The 23,383-nt window shown below is 35.0% G+C and overlaps 1 protein-coding gene and 1 long non-coding RNA gene across 2 annotated transcripts in view; one reads left to right on the top strand and one right to left on the bottom strand.

Annotated features, from left to right (window-relative positions):
- The first annotated feature begins 4,394 nt into the window (after nucleotides 1-4,394).
- Nucleotides 4,395-23,383, top strand: part of LOC102809785 (uncharacterized) — a 55,213-nt gene continuing 36,224 nt past the window's right edge. The window contains exons 1-6 of the mRNA XM_085505802.1: nucleotides 4,395-4,592; nucleotides 5,346-5,399; nucleotides 8,669-8,773; nucleotides 20,417-20,455; nucleotides 21,104-21,279; nucleotides 21,809-21,957. Of these exons, the coding sequence (XP_085361928.1) occupies nucleotides 4,395-4,592; nucleotides 5,346-5,399; nucleotides 8,669-8,773; nucleotides 20,417-20,455; nucleotides 21,104-21,279; nucleotides 21,809-21,957 (721 nt within the window). The remainder of the gene's footprint in view (nucleotides 4,593-5,345; nucleotides 5,400-8,668; nucleotides 8,774-20,416; nucleotides 20,456-21,103; nucleotides 21,280-21,808; nucleotides 21,958-23,383) is intronic.
- LOC146748951 (uncharacterized) lies at nucleotides 9,698-11,277 on the bottom strand. The gene is made up of 2 exons (XR_014928054.1): nucleotides 11,192-11,277; nucleotides 9,698-10,552 (listed from the first exon to the last, which is right to left on the bottom strand). It is a non-coding gene; the product is annotated as an uncharacterized LOC146748951 (long non-coding RNA).

Here is a 23,383-nt window from a genome sequence, read left to right as displayed (position 1 = left end):
CTCGGTAGTATAACGAAAGCAATTACTCTAGCCACAGACTAACAACAGGAGGAGGGACTGTGCTCTAGCCAGTGGCGGACCCAGCAAAATGTATTGGGGGTCCAAGCTTCGCTTAAGATATACGGAGCGTAAATCGCAGAGAAGCTATGCATAATCCAGATGATATGAATCATCATGCGTTTTGGGGGGAGGGGACATGCCCCCCCCTTTGGATCCGCCACTGGTTCTAGCCAACCCCTCGTGCCCTCCGCAAAAGATCGCTGATACAGCGCCCCCTGTCGATGTTATACGGAAAATGAAAGTGTTTCTATTTCTATAGTGACTGCTTCACAACTCAACAGGAGTGATTTAGTTCAGTGTCGTACTGCCCTGCACGAATGTGTGTGTTTCTGTGACAGAAAAATCAAATGCTTCACAGAATGAACGAAAGTAAGTTTTTAAAAGGTTGATGAGGGTATTCATCGCTGCTGGTAATATTTAAATAACAATAACATTAATGAGTGACTTTGACCTTGACCTTGACCGGGTCTACGAAATATATACTAGTTTATTCAACGGTTTGGTCGCCATGTTCAACGTTGCCCCAATCAACACAATACACCTGAATTTGTTTGTACACAATATGAAATATCGTTAGCTTTCTAGGGATACGTAAGACAATAATAATGGTGGCAATGGAAGCAATTGTATATTATACGGCAGCCTTCCCTGCAATCCCAACGACGTTCGTATTGTACACCGACATAACTGTGTTAATCTCGCCGGCATTGGCGGTAACTCAATAACGCTGAGATAGTTGTCATTTGGTCGTTCACCCTTCAGTTTGTCGAATCTTTCTTTTATAGAAATATCTATATGGGATATTGAATTTACTATCAATTGCACGCATTTATTACATATGTTCATATGACATTGCTCGTTTGAGCCAAACAGACAATATTCCAGTGGTGTATTGCCCATAATGTCACGAGTATTTGAGTTAGCGCCGTAAGATATCAACATTTTCAGGCATTCGTATCTCCGTAACTCACAAGACACGTGTACCGCTGTTTTTAAATGACTATACGTTCGACAACCCTTGTTATTAACGTAGAAATCGACATTGCTGCGATATACTATTCCATGTACATTTTGAAATTTACTGCCTCTGTTATTATTGATAGTAGTTTTAGAATCCCATTTAGTCATATGAAATAGTATTGTTTCAAGCGCCAAGTGTCTATTCCACTTTACCGCTAGGATAAGATGAGAACAGCATCTCTCCTGCATGTGTAAGGCATCCATCTTATATTCACGTAGTAGGTAGTCCACGTAACTAACATGATTGTGTTCGATTGCCGAAGCCAGCGCGTCAGACGCCGTGAGTTCTTTTAAAACGCCTTCTTCCCATTCGAACGACACCTGTTTTCTTAGCTTCTCGATGCTCTCTGGCAATTTTCGCTTCTGGATAGCACTAATAAACGTTACATAAAGCGTCATTTCTTCTAGAATCCAGAAATATTCGATGGTATAATATGATTGTACACATACACCATAAATAATACATATGTAAATTCGCATTCAAATTATATGAGAATGGCAAACATTCGGGTTACACACTCGAGTTAGGGAGTTCCAATGCCGGAGGTTCGAGTTACCGAGTTATTATGGGGTACGTGGCGACGTCGCCATGGTCATGGGAAGTGAAATCATATTATATTAGATTATTTAATAATTATATTTAAGTAATATAAGTAATATAAAAATTTAAATGTTGATTATTGTGTTCGCTTCTGTTTTTCTTTCAGTGAAAATAAGACGTATTGATATTATTATGACATTTCAACATAGCCTAAGATCATCAAATATTATTGTTCGACTAAAAATAACAATAAATCAGTAATCGACGCTATTGGCAGAAAAAAAAAACAGTTCGATAAAGTCTATAGTCTTGGGCGAGGTATACACAATTCATAAAATTATCTGACTCTTCTTGTTTGGTTATCATAATATATAACTAGTTTGAGACAACAATTATCGGTACAGTCGTGTCTATTGCAAACAGTGTACGCCTCTAGTTTCTAGTCAACACGTATTGGCTGGTCGCAAGGGCAATAACATACGTAGGGGAAATTGACGTATGTTATTGCCCGAATAAAGCCAGTCAATGCAATGGCGGATCCAGAAATTCGGTAGGGGGGCTCCTATTGATGTGGTCGAAGTATACCTCCGGTGGGCTAGGTTTGTTAATTGATTTTGTCTTTTTTTTGGCGGGCTGAAGGGGGCGCGCCTCCCCCTAAATCCGCGCGTGCAATATGTGTTTTTATCACACATCACATTCAGTTTCCGATATTTATCTCATTTAAAAAATATAACGACAATTATTGACACACTATTTGGAATGTTATCCATATATTTCATACACTCAATTAACTGTCAACATTCCACGAAACAGTGGTAAACACAGCTCAATTCATAATAACAATTACCATAAGTGCGTATTGCCCGGCCTAACCTTACGGGAAGTGCGCCCTCACATCGGGACAATATTTTTTCGTATCACTCCTGGTCCAGCGTGCCCGGCTTTCATCATTCAAAACAAAACGCGTCATCCTAAATTACAGAATTGTGTTTGAGGTCACGTCGTGCTAAAATTGTTATAACACATATAAGGTATATGATAAAACCTTGGAGTGGATGGACTGGGTATGGCTTTTGCAACCATGGCACAGATCGGAATATGATGTGTTCATTATAATCTGGTATATTCTGTACTCCAAGCATCAACCGAGTAACCCTAAATCAGGGATCAGTCTTTGCCACAAGAGATTTTGAAAATTCAAATATCATGTATTCTTAACGCACACTTACGGTGAACTCTCGTATGACTCTCTAGTGTTGTTCAAAAAACGAAAGACAGATCATTATGAAAGCAATAAACCAGAAGACGTGTATTCTGATTTTTTTCCTGCGATTTAGTCGAATCATTTAGCGTATTTGAAAAAAAGAAACGAAATCCTTCAGCTTGATGTCGCCTGTGACCGATACTGATTCTGGATTCCTCAAACACGCCACTAACGGCAGCAATCCGTGAATCAGTCTTCCCCAAGCACTGGCTAAATAAAATATTACTTCTAATATTTGTGTTGTGCTTGCGGCATACCGAGCACACTCAGTTGATATTCAGTATTTACTGCCCTAAATTACTACTCAAAATACTAATAGCTAGACATTTCGAACTCTTCATCAGTAGCATATGAAAACAAAACACGCACAAAAGAGAGCTAAAATGGAACCACTAATTATTCACAATTGATACGTGTATCATGTAGGGTAGCCCCCGTTTATATAATCACGTGTCTTTCCCAGTCAAAAACGAAACTAAGATAAAAGTCGTTCACGGTCACCCGCAGGTCACTCACGGTAGGACTTAAAAGTTACTTACTAGTACTCCAATATTGGTACAGTGACATGTGTAGACTTGATAAACTTGATACTTATTCAGAAATCGAAACCAGTGTGTTCTGTGAAAAATATATTACGCCTGTCAAAATTGTCGTAGAAATATCTAGCACAGCTTCGCTGTTCATTAAACTGTCTACGTATAAAGTCTATGAGTGGCAGTCTATGTTTTCCATGATCTTAAAAAAATGCAGAAATATTTTAAAGCATGTTCACATAAAATAGTTTGTACTTTATTTGCCTATGGTCTAGAAACACCAAAAGTACTCTGATATTTTCCTATTGAATATTCAAAAATGAAACTAAACACCGAAATCTTTGATATTATTTTGAACGACTGCGATTATGAAATACACATGGCCACTACAATGTTTGCAAATGTTGTCAAATGTCGGACTTTTGTATAATTTATTCAAAACTCAAAAATTGTATATATTGAATATGCTGTCATGTTAAATCGTGGACACACGTCATTATTCACCTCAGATTCGTTAAAGTAGCTTATGTGTACGCAGTCATAAATCAGTTGAAAATCGATTTCAAAATACTGTACTAATTGCGTAACAAAAAGTTGATAGGTCACACAACGTGGGAGATACCATTATACCAACAAGAGTTGATAAGTTTATGCAGTGGGACATGAACGAAATGTTATGTCGTTGACAATTCAACAACTAAAAGATTTACTCATGAGAAACTTGGTACGAAATATTGGTGGGAATGTTCGTTGTGTGTGAATTCGGCGTTGTAAGATGCGAGTCCATTGTCAGTGGCGTCGTTGCTTAGTTACAGACGCAACGCGCGCTAATAATAGAATGTTCCACTGTTGTTGGAAAGAGGTTGTCGCCGAGTACGTTTCGTTGCTAACCGCACCGAAACAGCCGACGTAGTTTTGGAATATATTTTAAATTTGGTTTGGGAGATAGTACGTCTTGTTATTTTGTAATTCTGTGATGAGTACACAAGATTTAGATTTAACTCGACGCCATGAAGAGTTATATGGCGAATCGCGGAACGCGCTCGCACGGCGACTTCAGTCTGTATTAACGGCAGATCATGTCAGAGACCATGTCAAACACTTGAACAGACATGATAGTTTGGACAATGAAAGCGATTTACGATGGAAAAGTATCACCAAATGGAATTTCCAGGTAAGCAACGACGTTGAAACGTCGAATGTGAATTCTGTGCTTGGGGTAATTGTGTTAACTTATTTGATTCATAGATCAGTACATGTCTAATGGCAATACTATAAAACTCTTCACATTTCTAATTTCAACTTAATTTCCGAACAAAACAAAGACTGAGTCGTTAAGTTAATGCATTGATACATAGTCCCGCTATAGATAGATCGTGATTACTATTGTTTGTAGACGATACCCCCTCCCTGGTATTCCCACGGAGTTTTAAACGTGTTAATGAGAACTTTGACTTGAATGTGATGCACAATATCGTGATAAACAACAGAGAATGTAATAAGTACTCCTTACATTTAGTTGCGTCATACTAGAACTATTAGAGCCAGCAGTTTAGTTTTCGGGGTTGAAGTTTAATATAGAAGTATTTTAGTTGGATTGCTCCATAGACCTGCATACAGAAGTGTATTAACGTTAGTAGTGTGTGTACTTGAGTCCCAGTTAAACATACTTAAGATTATGATTAATTATTAGAACTTTAGAAATACATTCCATTGAACAGCTTGACAAAACCACGTGACTCGTGTTAAGATTGCACGTAGCCAATGGGCTCAAGTCACCTTGAAATTATTTCAATGTATGTATTGTCAGAATTTCAATATTTCTAGACAATAACCAGTGCACTGATTCGCTGAAAAACATATTATATATATCAGTATAATTTGATACTGTGTACTTTCCATCCATAATGCATAATCTTTTTCACAGGGGGAACAACTCGCAAAGGACGATGGGATAGGCAAAATGTCACCTAAAGCTCGGGTTAGTTATTTTGTGTTTGTTACTATGGCAATGCTAATATGACCGACACCGGTGATGTATTCAGTTTGGAATTATGTTTTCAAGCAGCTGTATTTCATTTCCTATTCTGAATTAATGTTTCTACTTAGTATTTGCTTGGCTGAGCTTCAATAGCATATACTGACGTTGTATAACTAATGCTGCTACAAGTACAGTTAATGTTTTGCAGTTAAAAATTAACACACATTGATTTAAAAAAAAAGGTTTTGTGAAATTATATGCAGTTGTTTGCGTCACTAACCGTTAACATAATGTTTCTTTTCTGTTCACATGTAATGATGTAAAACAGAAGTCAGCCATGCTGGTAAGATATACTTTACTTTTATATTAGCATAACTAATTAAAAAAAATAAAAATAACTACGGGATAATTGAAAGATGGTGGTAATGAAATAGAATTATAATCAGAATTGGGAAGAAAAATAGAAATAATGGCAATAAGTGTAATGGTGTAGCGTTTTGTTCACTGTGACTTAGCCGAAGGGTGCCCCGCGGGCCGGCGATCTGCTTGTTTCCAGCAATATGATAACAAATACCGTTGAGGGAGCACAACCAACAGGAACGGCTACAAAACTGTACTCGGGGAACACAGACCTGAAGTCAAGTCTTGTGCTTTCGTAATGTGTATTGTACAATGACTTAAATGCAACAGAAAGGCAAAAAACATCCACCTGCGAGCTACAGAACTGCAGCACTACGCCGTAACCGAGACTTATCATCCGAATTTGTGTTGGTTGGTCGTCACGGTGGTCTGCGCCGTCTCAAACGAACATGTCAACTGAGAAGCGGGGTGTTTTCTTATTCTAATCTTTATCACAACGTAGCTTACATGTAATTTTCGCCTGCGAATAGAGAATTAGAAAAAAAAATCAAGCCGAAACTGTGTCGACAACATTCCACACGGTGCCAGCAGCATTCGCGCATGCGCAAAACTCAGATATACAGACGAGAGTATCGTGATCGTATGGTAGATCGTTCGGATACTCGAAGCAGATTTCTAAAATCAACAAAATGTGTATAGAAGTGGTTTCAGTCGGGGTTTCAGAAGCAAACACGGGATACCCCTACCTAACGTACAGGTGAGACCCTATGGGGAGGTGATCGTCTCGCCTCGTCAGTATACACCGGTTGTGACATATAAGCCTGAGGATTGCGATTAGAAAAGGTATCGAAAATATCCGAGAGAAATATCTCAGTTATAACAATAATGGAATGGGTACAGTGGGGACTACGTTTTAGCAGATCAGAGAGTCCTGTCTATACTTGAATAGTTTCATATTTTTCCAGTGATGTACCTCTCCATATCCATAAACATCGATCACTATAAACCATTGCCTAAAACATTTAAAAACAATCATAACAATTAATTCTAACACTCTATAAATCTAGATTGAAAGCAAAATTAACACTATTGTTAATATTAAATATAACAAAGCTGTTTTTGATTTTAATGATATCCTAGTTACTTCTGTCAATTTATCAAGTTTCTTCTTTCATGATATATAATAAACATCAAAAGAATACTACAATAAAAACCATAAAAATGCAATTGAACCAATAAATAGATTTCCAAAAAATCCTAATATCAGAAAACAATATCATGATACTAAAAAACAATATAAAAATTTACTCATTGAAACAGAAAAACAACTTGAAAAGAAAATCTACACTTCTTTGATTAATTTTAAAAAGGCTAACCCCAAAGGATTCTGGGAAGCTGCTCAAAACCTTAAAAAAACACCTCAAGTAAAAGATTGCAGTCAGACTTGGTTGACCTTTAAGCTTGATTTAAAATTCAAAAACATTTGCATGGAAACAAATATGATTTGCATAATACTAATTACACATATATTTAAATCTGGGGATCCGAATAACTTATCAATCTATATTGATATTTCTGTTGAGAGTTTTCTTGACAAATATTTCTGTCAAATTATTGCTGACACAATATCTAACTACAGCTATGGTAACATAATTATTCATCAAAAATCATGTCGGATTTAAACTTGGGTCTTAGTCAGCAGATCACATCTTTACGAATATTTCAAATGCAAAAAAAGGGGTACGTCAAGAATGTCCTATGAGTCTAATTTAGTTTATTTTGTATGTGAATGATAAGTTTTTTCCAGTTCCTGAGGTAGAAAGTAGACGTGTTAGCTCATTGATGTATGCGCATAATCCTGTCCTATTAACATTGAATGCAGACTCTTTACAACAGCAACTTAATGTACTAGCAGAAATAGCTTTTGAAAATAACATGGAGATAAATATATCTATGAAAACACAGATATTTTTTTTTTCCAATCTCTAAAAACACCACTGTGAAATGACTAATTTTCACTAGATTTAGCATTTCAGACATATTCATTGGGTTTCAAATTCACGGTTTTATCATTTAGATAACGTGTTTTATGCCCAATTTTACGTATTCACTGGGTTTTAATTTAGTGCATTTTCCAGTCAGCGAAATAAGCAAAATTAAAACCCAGTGAATAATTAATCCTTTTACAGTAATACAATTGAGGTGGTTGACTCTTACACATACTGAGGTTCAATCTTTTCTAATAGTGGGCCTTTCAAGTAAGGTAAAAATATTCATTTAGGAAAATCATGTAAAGCATTTTTTGCACTTAAAAGTAATTTCAATAGATTTTGATTAGTACTGTAAACTGAGAACTGACTTCTCAGAGTAAAGTGAACCAAGTGAGTAATGATCACCAAATCATGCAGGAAAAACTTATTTACATGCAATACAAACTCTTTTACATACCATACAAACTCATTTTCATGCAATACAAACTCATTTACATACCAGTCAAACTCATTTACATACCATTCAAACTCATTTCCATGCAATACAAACTCATTTACATACCATTCAAACTCATTTATATGCCATTCAAACTCAGTTACATGCCAATCAAACTCATTTACATGCAATACAAACTCATTTACATACCATTCAAACTCATTAACATGCAATACAAACCATTTGCATACCAATCAAACTCATTTACATGCAATACAAACTCATTTACATACCATTCAAACTCATTTACATGCAATACAAACTCATTTTACATATCATGCAAACTCATTTACATGCAGTACAAACTCATTTACATACCATACAAACTCATTTACATATCATGCAAACTCATTTACATGCAATACAAACTCATTTACATACATTACTGGTTCACTGACAATTTTCTTATTTTATATCTGCAGAATAATATGCATTTTGACTTTGGTTTTGACACCACAAACATCAATGACAATATTTACAAGTCATCCATGACCCAAGCTGACTTTGGCTTCAAGAATGTACCTAAGGTAAGCTAACTAATCTATCTAACTAATTTAATCTATCCAAATAAATATGGGATGCACAAGAAGTCATAAAGTTACCTTAGATTGAAAAACTGTGTCAGTTTAAAATCTGTGCCTCACACAAAAACAAGAACTGTTTTGAAGTTTTTGACCTCTATGAACCTGAACGTGTATCTCGGACAAACTCCACACACAGATAATATATCTTACAATACGTATGCACTTCTATTCGTTTCATGATCTTAAATATTGCCAAATGACAGCTATTTTAATGTTAGAAATTCATCAAAATCAAGCATTTTTGCCATTCCAGAACACGATTTCTCTTGTAATATTGTGAAAATGGATATTATGGGACTTTGATGCGCATTATTTTATTTTTACAGATCATGGCCGAATGGTGGCCATTTAAATGTTAAAACTAAATCAAAATCAAGTATTTCTGCTATTCCAGACCCAGATCTAAGTGCATGGACAGCTATAGTACATACTTTTACATACTGGTACATTGAGCATATATAAAACTAGATCAGATAATTGGCTGAATTCTAGATCCATGTCTCTGACATACATTAACTGATCACACCCTTACGGAAATACAAGGCTTCTGGCACATACTTGTGGCAAGCTTGCCACAACTTTGTGGCGTGTGTACCACAAGTGATTTGCGGCACGCTTGCAGCATATGCATATTTTCGCATGCAAATTAGCACTTGTGGCAACTAATGTGGCAAGGTTGCCACAAAGTTTGCGGCATGTATGCCACAATTTCTTGTAAACTGCCAGAATCCAGCTTGTGGCACAGTTGCCAGAAAACCGCTTGTGGCAAGGAAATATAGGTAGGCACATCCCCCCACCCCCACAACCACCATGCACTACCACCACGCACAAAACCCCACCAACACAAACACAAAATCAAACAATGGATTTATTCTGAGTGAAGCAACAAATTTTAATTGCCTTATTAAACTAGTGGTGATTTACAGGATTTGCAAAGTGCAAAATATTATTTTTGATAGTAAAGTCTAATAATAATTTTGAAAAATAATGATAGATAATATCATTTTTAAACATAAAATATAAAATAACAGAACTGAAGGTAACTTCACAAAATGTGAGAGGTCCACTCAGTGAATACACATGACACATCCCCACTCTGTGACATAAACACTGAGGAACCATAAATATGTTAGGTCTGTTTCACCCTACAAGTATGTCTGAACGAGGCTTAATAAAGCAATTGGAATACAAGACATTATTTTTTGATACTAAAGTCTAATAATTTTGAAAAATAAGTAGATATTGTCATTTTTAAACATAAAGTTTAAAATAAGAAAACTGAAGTTAACTTCACAAAATGCGAGAGGTCCAATCATGAACAAATCACTGTCAAGACACATTCAAGCTCTGTGACATTAACATTGAGAAACCATAAATATGTAAGGTCTGTTTTAGTCTACAAGTACCGGTGGTATGTCTGAAAAGGGACTAACAAAGCAATTGGAATACAAGACGAAGTTTCATACACTTAACCCTCAAAAAAAAATCCAGGACTTTCTCTGCAACCTATTTTTAACCATCCAGTTAAAAATCAGAAAAATTATGACATTGCTGTGAATTTAGAAAGATTTTCCAGGACCATACAAACACTGCAAGATAACACTGGATGACCATGAAAATATAGATTGGTTGAATTCTCTCATTACACGGCCCAAAGACACTGTTCGCTTACACGTTGACATGTGTACGACATTGACATGTGTAATTTGTTTATGCCAAACACTGAAAAAGAAAGAAACAAAAATTAATCAATTGGTTGTGGTTCAAGACAAAAGTCACTTATAAATATTCTATAATCAATTGCAATTAGGTGTACATTGTTGTACACAGGAGAAAATGACAACTTTTGAAGAGACAAGAAAATGACCTGTTTTGCCACTCTTGATGTTTAGACACACAACACATAGTAAGTTACAATACACAGTGAGAAATGAGTTAGTGTGAACAAGAGACAAGATATGAGCTGTGGGATAGATATAATTTCCCGGATTTGACCTTCTTGTTTGTCAGTCATTTGTTTTGTGTTCTTGAATTTGTAAATTTCGTTTTGACGACGTGTATTCGGATATTGTTTGGCTACATTATTCCTACTGTATTCAACTGAATTGTTCGCCAAAATCACGGAAATTAAACTGAACATTGGTTAATATTCAACAAGATTTTAATGTTAATTTATAAAAGATCGATCGAATCGGTAACGCATCATGACATGCAAGCAGCAGATGACCTTGGATTACAGCGTTTGTGTCATTCTGAATAAAATACGCAAAATCGACATTGCGATTACGGCCAGCATAGACTCACACAAACAAAACATATTTAGCTCAGTAAAATTAATATATATTTATATTATATTCTTACCTGTGAAAAGTGACAGCTCTTTCAACGTGCGTTTGACAAGGCCCGGTGCGCGAGGAGACGATACAAGTTTGCGCGCGAAGTCAGACAGTCCATGCACTTTGACCTTTTTGTATTTGTGCGAATTTCATTTCTCCACATAAAGTCGTAACATTTTGCAACGATTAGTAAAAGCGGTTACTGAGACCACATCGTTCGCCTGCACGGTGTTCCGTTGTTTCGTTCGGACATTCAAGATGCTGAGACCATGGAAAAAATAACGACTGGTATGATGCTTCGGTAAAAAAAATATTTCAATCTACAGCCTATGGATGTAAAAATGTACTCTGTGATTTTGGTACGTACGTAAAATTGAAAAAAAAAAAATTATACAGAACGTGGCAAGCGGAGATATACGTTGTGTTTTGATTGTTTTTCTTTAATTTCTGTTCTGTAATCTTGTTTTTTTATAATACAATACAATATAATGTTCTTACATTGACAAAAAAAAAAAAAATTGCATACTTTTGTTTTCACATGAAAAGTTGCACCAGCTTTTAAAACATCAAATTGCCGACGTTTTACAATTATCTGGGAGAGCAGCGATAATTCCCTCCCACAAAAGTAGGTGATTAAATTTAAAACCAAGTTGATAAAGATCATCCAAGGTTTTAAATTTAGCACATAATTTCCTTATTGATAAAACCACACCAATTCATTTCATGACAATATCTTGAATTTTTTAATTTTTGTGAATAATTTTGTCACATTTTCTTGAAAACAGCTTAACTGAATAGTTTATTAATGTAAGTGCATTCCTTGGGTTTACCACCATAAGATTTTGCAACAGTGTCTTCAGTTCGGATCAAATTACTTTCAGAGTATGCAGCGGAGCTATATCAGCTGACAGGCTGCATGCTTATACAATATTGGGCTAGTACATTTTTCATTCATTTAATTTCTGACAATATATTTTTTGAATTCAGTATAAGTTTGTAATTTGTAAGTCAAATGTGATGCGTAATAAAGAAAGATTTTAAATACATACTCAATGTTGACGTCACACAACTTTTTTTACTTACGGCTAAGATATACATACACTTATGCCCACTCTATAAATTACCACTTTTGCCGCATAGTTGCCACAAAATTATGTTTACTCTGTGTTGTGGCAATGTTGCCACAAATAACTAAGTAGTTGCCAGAATGATTGCCACTACTGGCAATGATCGGCAACTAGTTGCCAGAATGTTCTGGCAATCAAATATGCTTGCCACAAGCGTGCGAACTAGTTGCCACAAAAAAACAGTTTGGTAAGGGCAATCAAACTTTACAACTACAAATGCAAAATGGCTGACTCATTTCAGTTTTTTTTTTATGGAACTAAACAGTTGACAAATTTGCATACCTGTGTGCCATACACCTTAGAATTGGTAAAATGTTTGTTTTAAATAATAATAATAAGTATGCACTTATATAGCGCCATATATCCAAAATAAATGTTCATAGGCGCTTTACAAGACAAAAAATAAATAAAAATATTAAATCATGAATAAAACATTAATAGCAACAACAAAGAAAAACTACTGAGTTTCAAAAGTCTGTTTAAAAAGATGAGTTTTAAGTTTCTTCTTAAAAATGTCAATATTGTCAGATACTGTAGAATACTTTATTTTCGCTTGGAATTTATTTTCGCTATTTTCGCTGAAAGGATGATTCCGTGAAAATAAAATCCAGCAAATATACATTTTTTCCTATATTTCTATATAAACTCATCAAAAATCAGTGAAAATATATTCCATACAAAACGTCCAAAAAGCCTTTTCAGCGAAAATTTATTCCAGCGAAAATAAAGTATTCCACAGTAGTTTGATATGTAGAGGTAGTTCATTCCATAAGGCAGGTGCAGCATGGCAGATGGCGCGTTGACCGTAAGATTTAGTATTAATTTTCGGAACGTTCAGGAGAAGATTATTAGTGGAGCGTAGACTGCGGGTAGGTTTGTAAGATGCAAACAGTTCACAAATGTATGATGGTAGGGTGTTGTGAATTGCACGAAAGGCGATTAACATGATCTTGAAATTAATGCGTTGTTGAACAGGAAGCCAGTGTAAGTTGTAAAGAACTTCAGTGATATGGTCAAATTTCTTGGTCCTTGTGATGAGGCGTGCCGCAGTATTTTGAACGAGTTGGAGCTTACGAATGTTCGTCTGGGCAATGCCGAAGAGGAGACTGTTTCCATGGTCAATCCTTGATGTAACAAATGAATGTACTAAATGTTTTGTGGTTACATTAGTTAGGTATTTCCTGATGGAACTAATATTGCGTATATGAAAGTATGATGATTTACAAATACTATTCACACGATTTTCCATGGTCATATGCTTGTCGAACTCAATGCCAAGATCACGAGCAGATGTTGTTGGCACAATGGTACAACCCTCAATCTGTATAGATGGTAAATTTAACTTGGCCAGATTTGGTCGAGATCCAAAAAGTAACAGTTCCGTCTTGTCCGAGTTGAGTTTTAAGAAATTTGATGTTAACCAATTATGAATATCCTTGATCGCACTTTCCATATGTTGAATGTTGATGTCAATATCTTTGGTCTTGAAACATAAATATAGTTGTGTGTCGTCAGCATAGAGATGAAAGTTAATGTTGTGATGCCGGATTACGTCACCAAGTGGTGATGTGTATACAGTGAAAAGGATAGGACCCAGTACAGATCCTTGGGGCACGCCATACTTTAGCTTGTGTAGTGATGATACTGATCCACGGATGCAAACCTTTTGTTGTCGATCTGAGAGATATGATTCAAACCAGGATAGCGCAGTATCTGCCACACCCATACCACTTGACATACGTTCTAGAAGAAGCGAATGGTCAACCGTATCGAAAGCGGCAGATAAGTCCAATAAAACAAGCATCACAATTTTCTGTTGATCAAGTGCCATGAGTATGTCATTTTGAACGCGTATTAGAGCTGTTTCTGTGCTGTGCGATTGTTTGTATGCTGATTGCATAGATTCAATAAGACTGTTGGAATGCAAGTGAGAGATCAATCTTTTAGCGACAACTTTCTCTGTGACTTTTGAGAGAAATGTAAGGTTTGAGACAGGGCGATAGTTTTCTGTGTCAGAGAATATTTTGTGGATCTAAATAAACTTTGAAAGCATTATTTAGTGAATTTTGAACACTGAACACTGCTAGCTTTCCGGAAATGCAGTAATTAAAGTTTTATTTTCAATATTACCTAATTCTCAATATGAATTAGTAAAAATTATGATGTATATGGAATTTATTGTTTTCAATTATCATATTTACTAAGACTCTAAAAGTCCAGAGAGCACCTCAACATATACCCTGTTGATATTAAATAATCAAAATATATTACAAAATTAAAACCATATCCCCACAAACCATTTTCAAATTTTTCCTGACCTTTTTTGGCCTTAATCTTTTCATCACAAATTGACAAAATTGTCCTGCACTTATCATCATAAGATTTTTTCAATAAAAACTAAAAATTAACTAAAATAAGGGTCCATTTCCAGAAGAATATAAGAATAAATTGCAGGACAAATTTTGACGAGAAAGTCTAGCGTTGAAAAGGTTAGGGAAAAATTAAGCACTGAAAGTGAGTTGTATAATGTCAAACCAAATAATGACTCCAAACAGACTAGAGCACGTAGTCATGTGGTTAGCTAAGTATATATATATATATAGAACACAGCATGACCCAAGTAATGTGCTCAGAAAATGTTGCAGTTTTTTGATATCTCAACAAAATGGCAGTGATCCTTCCATTTTTAGAGAACTTGTGATTTCTGTGCAGTCAAAAAATCTGAAATACTATATTTACTGCTATGTGCTTAATATTCAATTTTATTAACTGGCATATGAATTAATCTAATAGACTAATGTAGCACTGAAGTATGCAATATTCTAATGATTTATCGTCAGGAGTATTAATTCCATATTTAATATGGTATTGTGGGAAGTTCATTATTGTTGATATACATGTATCATTATAATATACTGCCTACTCTGCTGAGTTTTATTAGTCCCCGTTCGGACGAAGTCCGAAAACGGGGACTTATGTTTTGACCTCTGTGTGTGTGGTATGCGTGCGTGCGTGTGTGCGTGCGTCTGTGCGTGCGTCCGGACCTGTATCTTAGAAATGCCTGGACCAATCACAATCAAACTTCACACATACATCATACATGACATCATACATATGCACGTAAATTTGTTTCACGATCTCATCATCCGATCTGATTCAAGATGGCCGAATGGCGGCCATTTTTGTACTAAAAATCATCAAAATCAAGCATTTCTCGGCTGTTTACAGATGGATTTTGTTCAAACCTTGTATATACGTTGTACATTATAGGACCTTGATGAACATCATTTTGTTCTACGATCTGATACAAGATGGCCGAATGGCGGCCATTTTTGTGCTAACAAATCATAAAAATCAAGCATTTCTCGGCTGTTTACAGATGGATTTTGTTCAAACTTGATATATACATTAGACATTATGGGACCTTGATGCAAATAATTTTGTTTTTCAGATAACATTCAAAATGGCCGACTGGTGGCCATTTTGTTTTAATGAATGGGCTTCTAGACCCATATTTTCAACTTGTTTTGACTGATTATGTTCAAATTTTAAATATTCATTATACATCATGTCATAGATAGACAGATATATTGGTTTGACGATCCTATTCAAAATGGCCGAATGGTTGTCATTTTTGTGCTAAAAAATCATCAAATATCAAGCATTTCTGGCATTTATGGCTGGATTTCGTTCAAACTTGGTACATACTTTAGACATTACGGGTTCCTGATGCACATCATTTTATTTTTCAGATCAGACTCAAAATGGCTGTCCGGTGGCCATTTTGTTTTAATGAATGGGTTTCCAGACCCATATGTCTGACTTGTTTTGACTGAATATGTTCAAATTTTTAGCTTCGCTGTTGACTTTGTCGAGCGGAGCTTATCATATGAGTGATTGCCCGTCGTCGTTCTGCGTCCGTCGTCCGTGTCAATGTTTTACTTATTTGACTTCTTCTTGAAAACTACAAGCCTGAATGCTTTGATATTTGGTGTATATGTACCTTGGGTAGATTTGTTCATTTAATGATCATATCTTCAATTCTCTAATTTTGGTGAATATTTTTGTCATTTTTGGTAAAGAGTGTTATTTTCGACTTCTTGTTAAAAACCGCAAGTCCAATTGCTTTGATATTACATATATAGGTACTACATGTGGATCTCTCTCAGATTTGTTCATTTTGTAATGATATCTTCAATTCTCTAATTTTGGTGAATATTTTTGTCATTTTTGGTAAAAAGTGATATTTTCGACTTCTTGTTAAAAATCGCAAGTCCAATTGCTTTGATATTACATATGTAGGTACTACATGTAGACCTCTCTCAGATTTGTTCATTTTGTAATGATATCTTTAATTCTCTAATTTTGGTGAATATTGTTGTCATTTTTTGTAAAAAGTGATATTTTCAACTTCTTGTTAAAAACCGCAAGTCCAATTGCTTTGATATTACATGTATAGCTACTACATGTGGACCATTCTCAAATTTGTTCATTTCATGATGATATCTTTAATTTTCTAATTTTGGTGAATATTTTTGGTAAAAAGTGATATTTTCTTCTTGTTAAAAACCACAATCATTTATGGTGAAAAATGATATTTTTGAATTCTTGTTGAAAACAGCAAGTCCCATTGCATTGATACTATGCATATTGTTCATTTTCTAATGATATCTTCTGTTCTTTAATTGAAATGTGCATTGCTAACAGCGGAGCTATCTCAGCCGAGAGGCTGCTTGTTAATATTCATTATACATCATGTCACAGATATTGGTATATTGGTTTGACGATCCTTTTCAAAGTGGCCTAATGGTAGCTATTTTTGTGCTAAAAAACTTGTTAGTCCCCGTTCGGACGCAGTCCGAAAACGGGGACTTATGTTTTGCCCTGTGTGCGTCCGTGCGTCCGTGCGTCCGTGCGTCCGTGATCACCTGTATCTCGAACATGCATGGACCGTTTAAGTTCAAACTCATAGTTGCTGTCGACATAGGAAGTAAAGTAAGCAAATAACACCGAATAAACGGCAAGGTAAAGACTATGTCTAATTATAGTAAATACGTACTGCGTGCGTGACTCGAACCGGCGCTCGCGTACGGCACCTAATCGCCTAGCTACACGCCACTACACGTCTTCCCCTCGGCCACCGGGCATCCCCAAATAAAGCCGAGGGGAAGACGTGTAGTGGCGTGTAGCTAGGCGATTAGGTGCCGTACGCGAGCGCCGGTTCGAGTCACGCACGCAGTACGTATTTACTATAATTAGACATAGTCTTTACCTTGCCGTTTATTCGGTGTTATTTGTTTAAGTTCAAACTTCACTCATACATCACACATTATATGGGACATATGCACATGCATTTTTTTCATGATCCGATTAACGATAGCCGAATAGCGGCCATTTTAAGGCCGAAAATGCATCAAAATCGCACATTTTCACCATTCCGGACCCGGATCTCAGTTATGCATGGACGGATTTTGTTCAAATTTGGTACATACATTAAACATAATAGGACCTTGATGCACGTCATTTTTTTTTTTGGATCGGGTTCGAAATAGCCGACTGGCGGCCATTTTGTTTTAAAGAATTCAGTTCTGGATCTGTATCTGAGACATGCTTGGATTGATCGAGTTCAAACTTCACACACACAAGGTACATAATGTCACAAATATGTATGTGCATTTGTTTCATAATCTCATTAACGATAGCCAAATGGCGGCCGCTTTAAGGCCGAAAATGCATTGAAATCGCACATTTTCACCATTCCGGACCCGGATCTCAGTTATGCATGGACGGATTTCATTCAAATTTGGTACATACATTAAACATAATAGGACCTTGATGCACGTCATTTTTTTTTTCGGATCAAGTTCGAAATAGCCAACTGGCGGCCATTTTGTTTTAAAGAATTCAGTTCTGGATCCGTATCCGAGACATGTCTGGATTGATCAAGTTCAAACTTCACACACACAAGGTACATCATGTCACAAATATGTATGTGCATTTGTTTCATGATCTCATTAACGATAGCCAAATGGGGGCCGCTTTAAGGCCAAAAATGCATTGAAATCGCACATTTTCACCATTCCGGACCCGTATCTCAGTTATGCATGGATGGATTTTGTTCAAATTCGGTACATACATTAAACATAATAGGACCTTGATGCACGTCTTTTTTTTTTTTCGGATCAAGTTCGAAATGGCCGACTGGCGGCCATTTTGTTAAAGAATTCAGTTCTTAATCCGTATCCAAGACATGTCTGGATTGATCAAGTTCAAACTTCACACACACATGGTACATCATGTCACAAATAGATATGTGCATTTGTTTCATGATCTGCTTAACAATAGCGGAATGATGGCCATTTTAAGGCCGAAAATGCATCAAAATCACGTATTTTCACAATTCCAGAACCGGATCTCAGTCATGCATGGATGGATTTTGTTCAGATTTAGCACAATGTGTTGTACATATGCAGGTGCATTTCGGTCATGATCTGCTTTGAATGTATATGTCACTCAAATATGAACGGAACGGGGACGTGTCATTGACAATGACTTGTTTTATTTTTTAGATCGGATTCTGAATGGCTTACTAGTGGCCATTTTGTTTTAATGAATGGGCTTCTAGAGCCATATCTCTGACATGCTTTGACTGACTATGTTCAAATTTCATATATTCATTATACATATATTCATAATGGCTGATTTTGTTTTAATTAATGCTGTTCCAGAGCAATATCTCTCAATACTCATTTGACGATCAGATACAAATGTCAATCATTTAAATGTTAAACAATCATCATATTCCTGACATGTTTATATTCCAGCTATATATTACTATAAACTTTATATCTTAAATTTGATAACTAACGGGGACTGTGCCATGCATGGCTTGTTTTCATTTATTCTGCTTATTTTGCTGGAAGGCACTAAATTAAAAAACACCACAAACATTAACATAACTAATTTAACAATACAATGTAATGGTTTCTTTGTGATTTAAGGTAGAGATGCAGGTTCGTGGGCACTTGGGAGTGAATTGTTTTGTTTTTGCTATTTATTATCCAAACAGTCTTGGCTATAGACTGTTAAAATTTTGTAGAATTGTGAATAATGGGAACATATACTCAAAAGACGATTTTAAAATATAGATAACAGGTGCAAAATTATCTCTTTTGAATGCTTAGCAATATTTAGCAAGGCTGTACATAAATAATAAAAAAGAAACATGGTGAAAAAAAGAAATGACGGGATCTCCATATTATGCACTATATTTAACTTTTAACAAAACGATAATACATTTAAATTTGGAACTGTTACAGCCATTTTAATTATGAGCATTAGCAAACTTGTTACTGAGTGAATTGTTATGCAAATTAGCAATTATCTCAGCTTCTTTTTAGTGCACATCCCAGAACTTAAAAAAAAAATTAGCTCCTATACACTTTGAGCGGATGGGGCATTGTTTTTGGTTGAACAGTGTTACAACAATCGTACAGACAACTAGCCTGGGTGTTAATTTATGCATAAACTTGAATTTACAACTGGTAAACAGTTTTCAAGACGACACTTTCTTCATACTAAACAGATGTACCCGTAAACCAATTTTGACAGGAAACAGAAGCATGGTTTAGAAGCTTTTTTTTTTTAAATAACTTTTGTGCATATTTCAAACTTCAGTGCACATAAAAAAAAAATACTAACAAAATTTTAAAATTCATACAATAAGCTTTCCGAAAATATATAGTTTTGTGGACAAGGGAGGTCATCTTGGTTTCCTAATTAACTAATTAAAATACCTGTCAGGTAAACTGCATCTCTACCTTAGTAAAACCCATTGAATACCGATCCACAACATCAAACCCACTAAAATTAAACAGAGTGAATATTTACTCTACTACAGTACATCAGTTTGTCCAAACCTAACCCCCAGCTACTGTATTACCAAATCTAACTACAAAATGTAATGCAGAATCATGAATGCACGAGAGTAATACCATCTGTATCATGTGATAATGTAATGTAATGTCCCAATATATAAACAATGATATCTATATGTATTGATTTATATACTTATATTATATATTTTTTAATGTTTTTTTTATTTTTATAATTCTTGCTTCTAGCCATTTGTGCATAAACCAGATGCCACTGTCAATATACCGGTAAGTACACATCAAATACAGTGTATTCAGAGACAAGACTTGATCAGTGATAATAGATTAATTCTGTCTTAGTAATTAGTGCATGTTAGAAAATGTCACAAAACATGCTTTGAACATAGTAGCTGTTCATACTGGTAATTGTCTGTTGTTCGTCCATCAACAATTACATCTTCATCCATGGCAACTATACAGAATCATCATACAGAATGTTAAACTTTGTTTTAAAGAAGACTCTACAAAAACAGTGGAGCCATTTCAATCGACAATTCATTTTTTGTTATCCTAATCAGTAATAATATTATTTGCACATTAAAGCAGCAATATCTGTGGTTTTGAAAATGTTTTTGTTTAAATATAACCACATAAAGATGACCACATCTCACCAAAATATTGTTTTAGACATAATTACATAGACAGCGATTGAGTAGTCATCGTCATTGAAATTAGTCATGTGATGGAAACCGTAAAATTTTTTTATGACACACGATAGACACTATTATGGGAAAGGGCCATCAGAACTGACCGTGACTAGCATATCCTACATGTATGTTGGTTAAAATTGGTCACTACTTTATACAAGACTAGTGCTTGCAGTTTTTTAATTAATAATATTGATAATAATAGCAGTATTCTATCTTTTATTGACAGGATTTTGCACCTCAATACTTGAGTGATAATTTGTTTGCAACTAGTTTGTATTCTAAAACATTTCAAGACAAAGAAGCAATGCAGCGCCCTCTACTGCAAGCAAGAACAATGCTGCGTCAAAGTAATGTTGATGATCTACGGACAACGCATTTCAAATTCGGAAGTGATCCAGAAAAGTTAGTTGACTTTTATGAACTTGTTTTTAGCCTTGTTGGACATACTTTGAGACAGGGATTTATGTTTTGGGTTCTGTGTGTGAGCTGATTTTATGGTAACTCCGTATTTTCATTACTCTTAGTGGTTACTGATACATTTAATTTTAGTCGCATTTGAAAACAGGGACTTATATATTGATGTGTGTCTGTACATCCGTCCGTCCGTCCATCCATCCATGCATGCCCACCACTATCACATTTAAACTTCACAAATACTATATACATTTTGGGAAACATATGCACGTCCATTCATCATTTTAATGTTAAAATTCATTAAATTCAAAATCAAGCATTACTGCCTTTCTTGTATTCATAAAAAGCTATTGCCCATTTTAGTATGGCACACCAATATTAGTTGCCAAGCTCCTTGTTTGAAAGGCTAATCTTAAATTTTTAAATAATTTAAAACATGCCTCCAATACTCTCAGCACACATGAGTTCTTCTTGTGCTTTCTTTTCTTTCATGTCATGAGTTTATTTTTTTGTTCAGTTTCATGTCAGAGACCAATGTGTCATATTACTTGGGTAAGAGACAGTCTAGAATACCCACTGCATCATTGGATATGGATTTGGTGAGAAGGATGCAAATGGAAGAAAACAACTCTGCTGTCTTTAGAAACGGTGACTATAATATGCGACGTAAGTCTCAATTCCTGTTATTGATTTAAGAAAATATATCCAAAAATTGAAATACTGCTCAATATCAAACATGTATCTAACTATGGTCTTATCACTATATATACTATATGGTCTTATCACTACATATACTATGGTCGTATCATTACATATACTATGGTCTTATCACTACATATACTATGGTCTTATCATTACATATACTATGGTCTTATCACTATATATACTATGGTCAAATCACTACATATACTATGGTCTTATCATTACATATACCATGGTCTTATCATTACATATACTATGGTCTTATCACTACATATACTATGGTCTTATCACTACATATACTATGATCTTATCACTACATATACTATTGTTTTATCTCTACATATACTATGGTCTTATCACTACATATACTATGGTCTTATCACTACATATACTATGGTCTTATCACTACATATACTATGGTCTTATCACTACATATACTATGGTCTTATCACTACATATACTGTGGTCATATCACTACATATACTATGGTCTTATCACTACATATACTATTGTCCGATCACTACATATACTATGGTCTTATCACTACATATACTATAGTCTTATCACTACATATACTATGGTCTTATCACTACATATACTATGGTCTTATCACTACATATACTATGGTCTTATCACTACATATACTGTAGTCATATCACTACATATATGGTCTTATCACTACATATACTATTGTCCTATCACTAAATATGCTATGATCTTATCACTACATATACTATTGTCTTATCACTACATATACTGTGGTCATATCACTACATATACTATTATCTTATCACTACATATACTATGGTCATATCACTACATATACTATGATCTTATCACTACATATACTATTGTCTTATCACTACATATACTATGGTCTTATCACTACATATACTATTGTCCTATCACTAAATATGCTATGATCTTATCACTACATATACTATTGTCTTATCACTACATATACTATGGTCTTATCACTACATATACTATTGTCCTATCACTAAATATGCTATGATCTTATCACTACATATACTGTGGTCATATCACTACATATACTATTGTCTTATCACTACATATACTATGGTCATATCACTACAAATACTATGATCTTATCACTACATATACTATGGTCATATAACTACATATACTATTGTTTTATCACTACATATACTATGGTCTTATCACTACATATACTGTTGTCATATCACTATATACTATGGTCTTATCACTACATATACTATGGTCTTATCAGTACATATACTATGATCTTATCACTACATATACTATTGTTTTATCTCTACATATACTATGGTCTTATCACTACATATACTATGGTCTTATCACTACATATACTGTGGTCATATCACTACATATACTATGGTCTTATCAC

Source organism: Saccoglossus kowalevskii, chromosome 2 (assembly GCF_978046115.1).
Source record: "Saccoglossus kowalevskii chromosome 2, keSacKowa6.1, whole genome shotgun sequence".
NCBI classification, from domain to species: Eukaryota; Metazoa; Hemichordata; class Enteropneusta; family Harrimaniidae; genus Saccoglossus; species Saccoglossus kowalevskii.
Note: the sequence above shows the minus strand (reverse complement) of the source record. Positions and strands in the feature narration are given on the sequence as shown.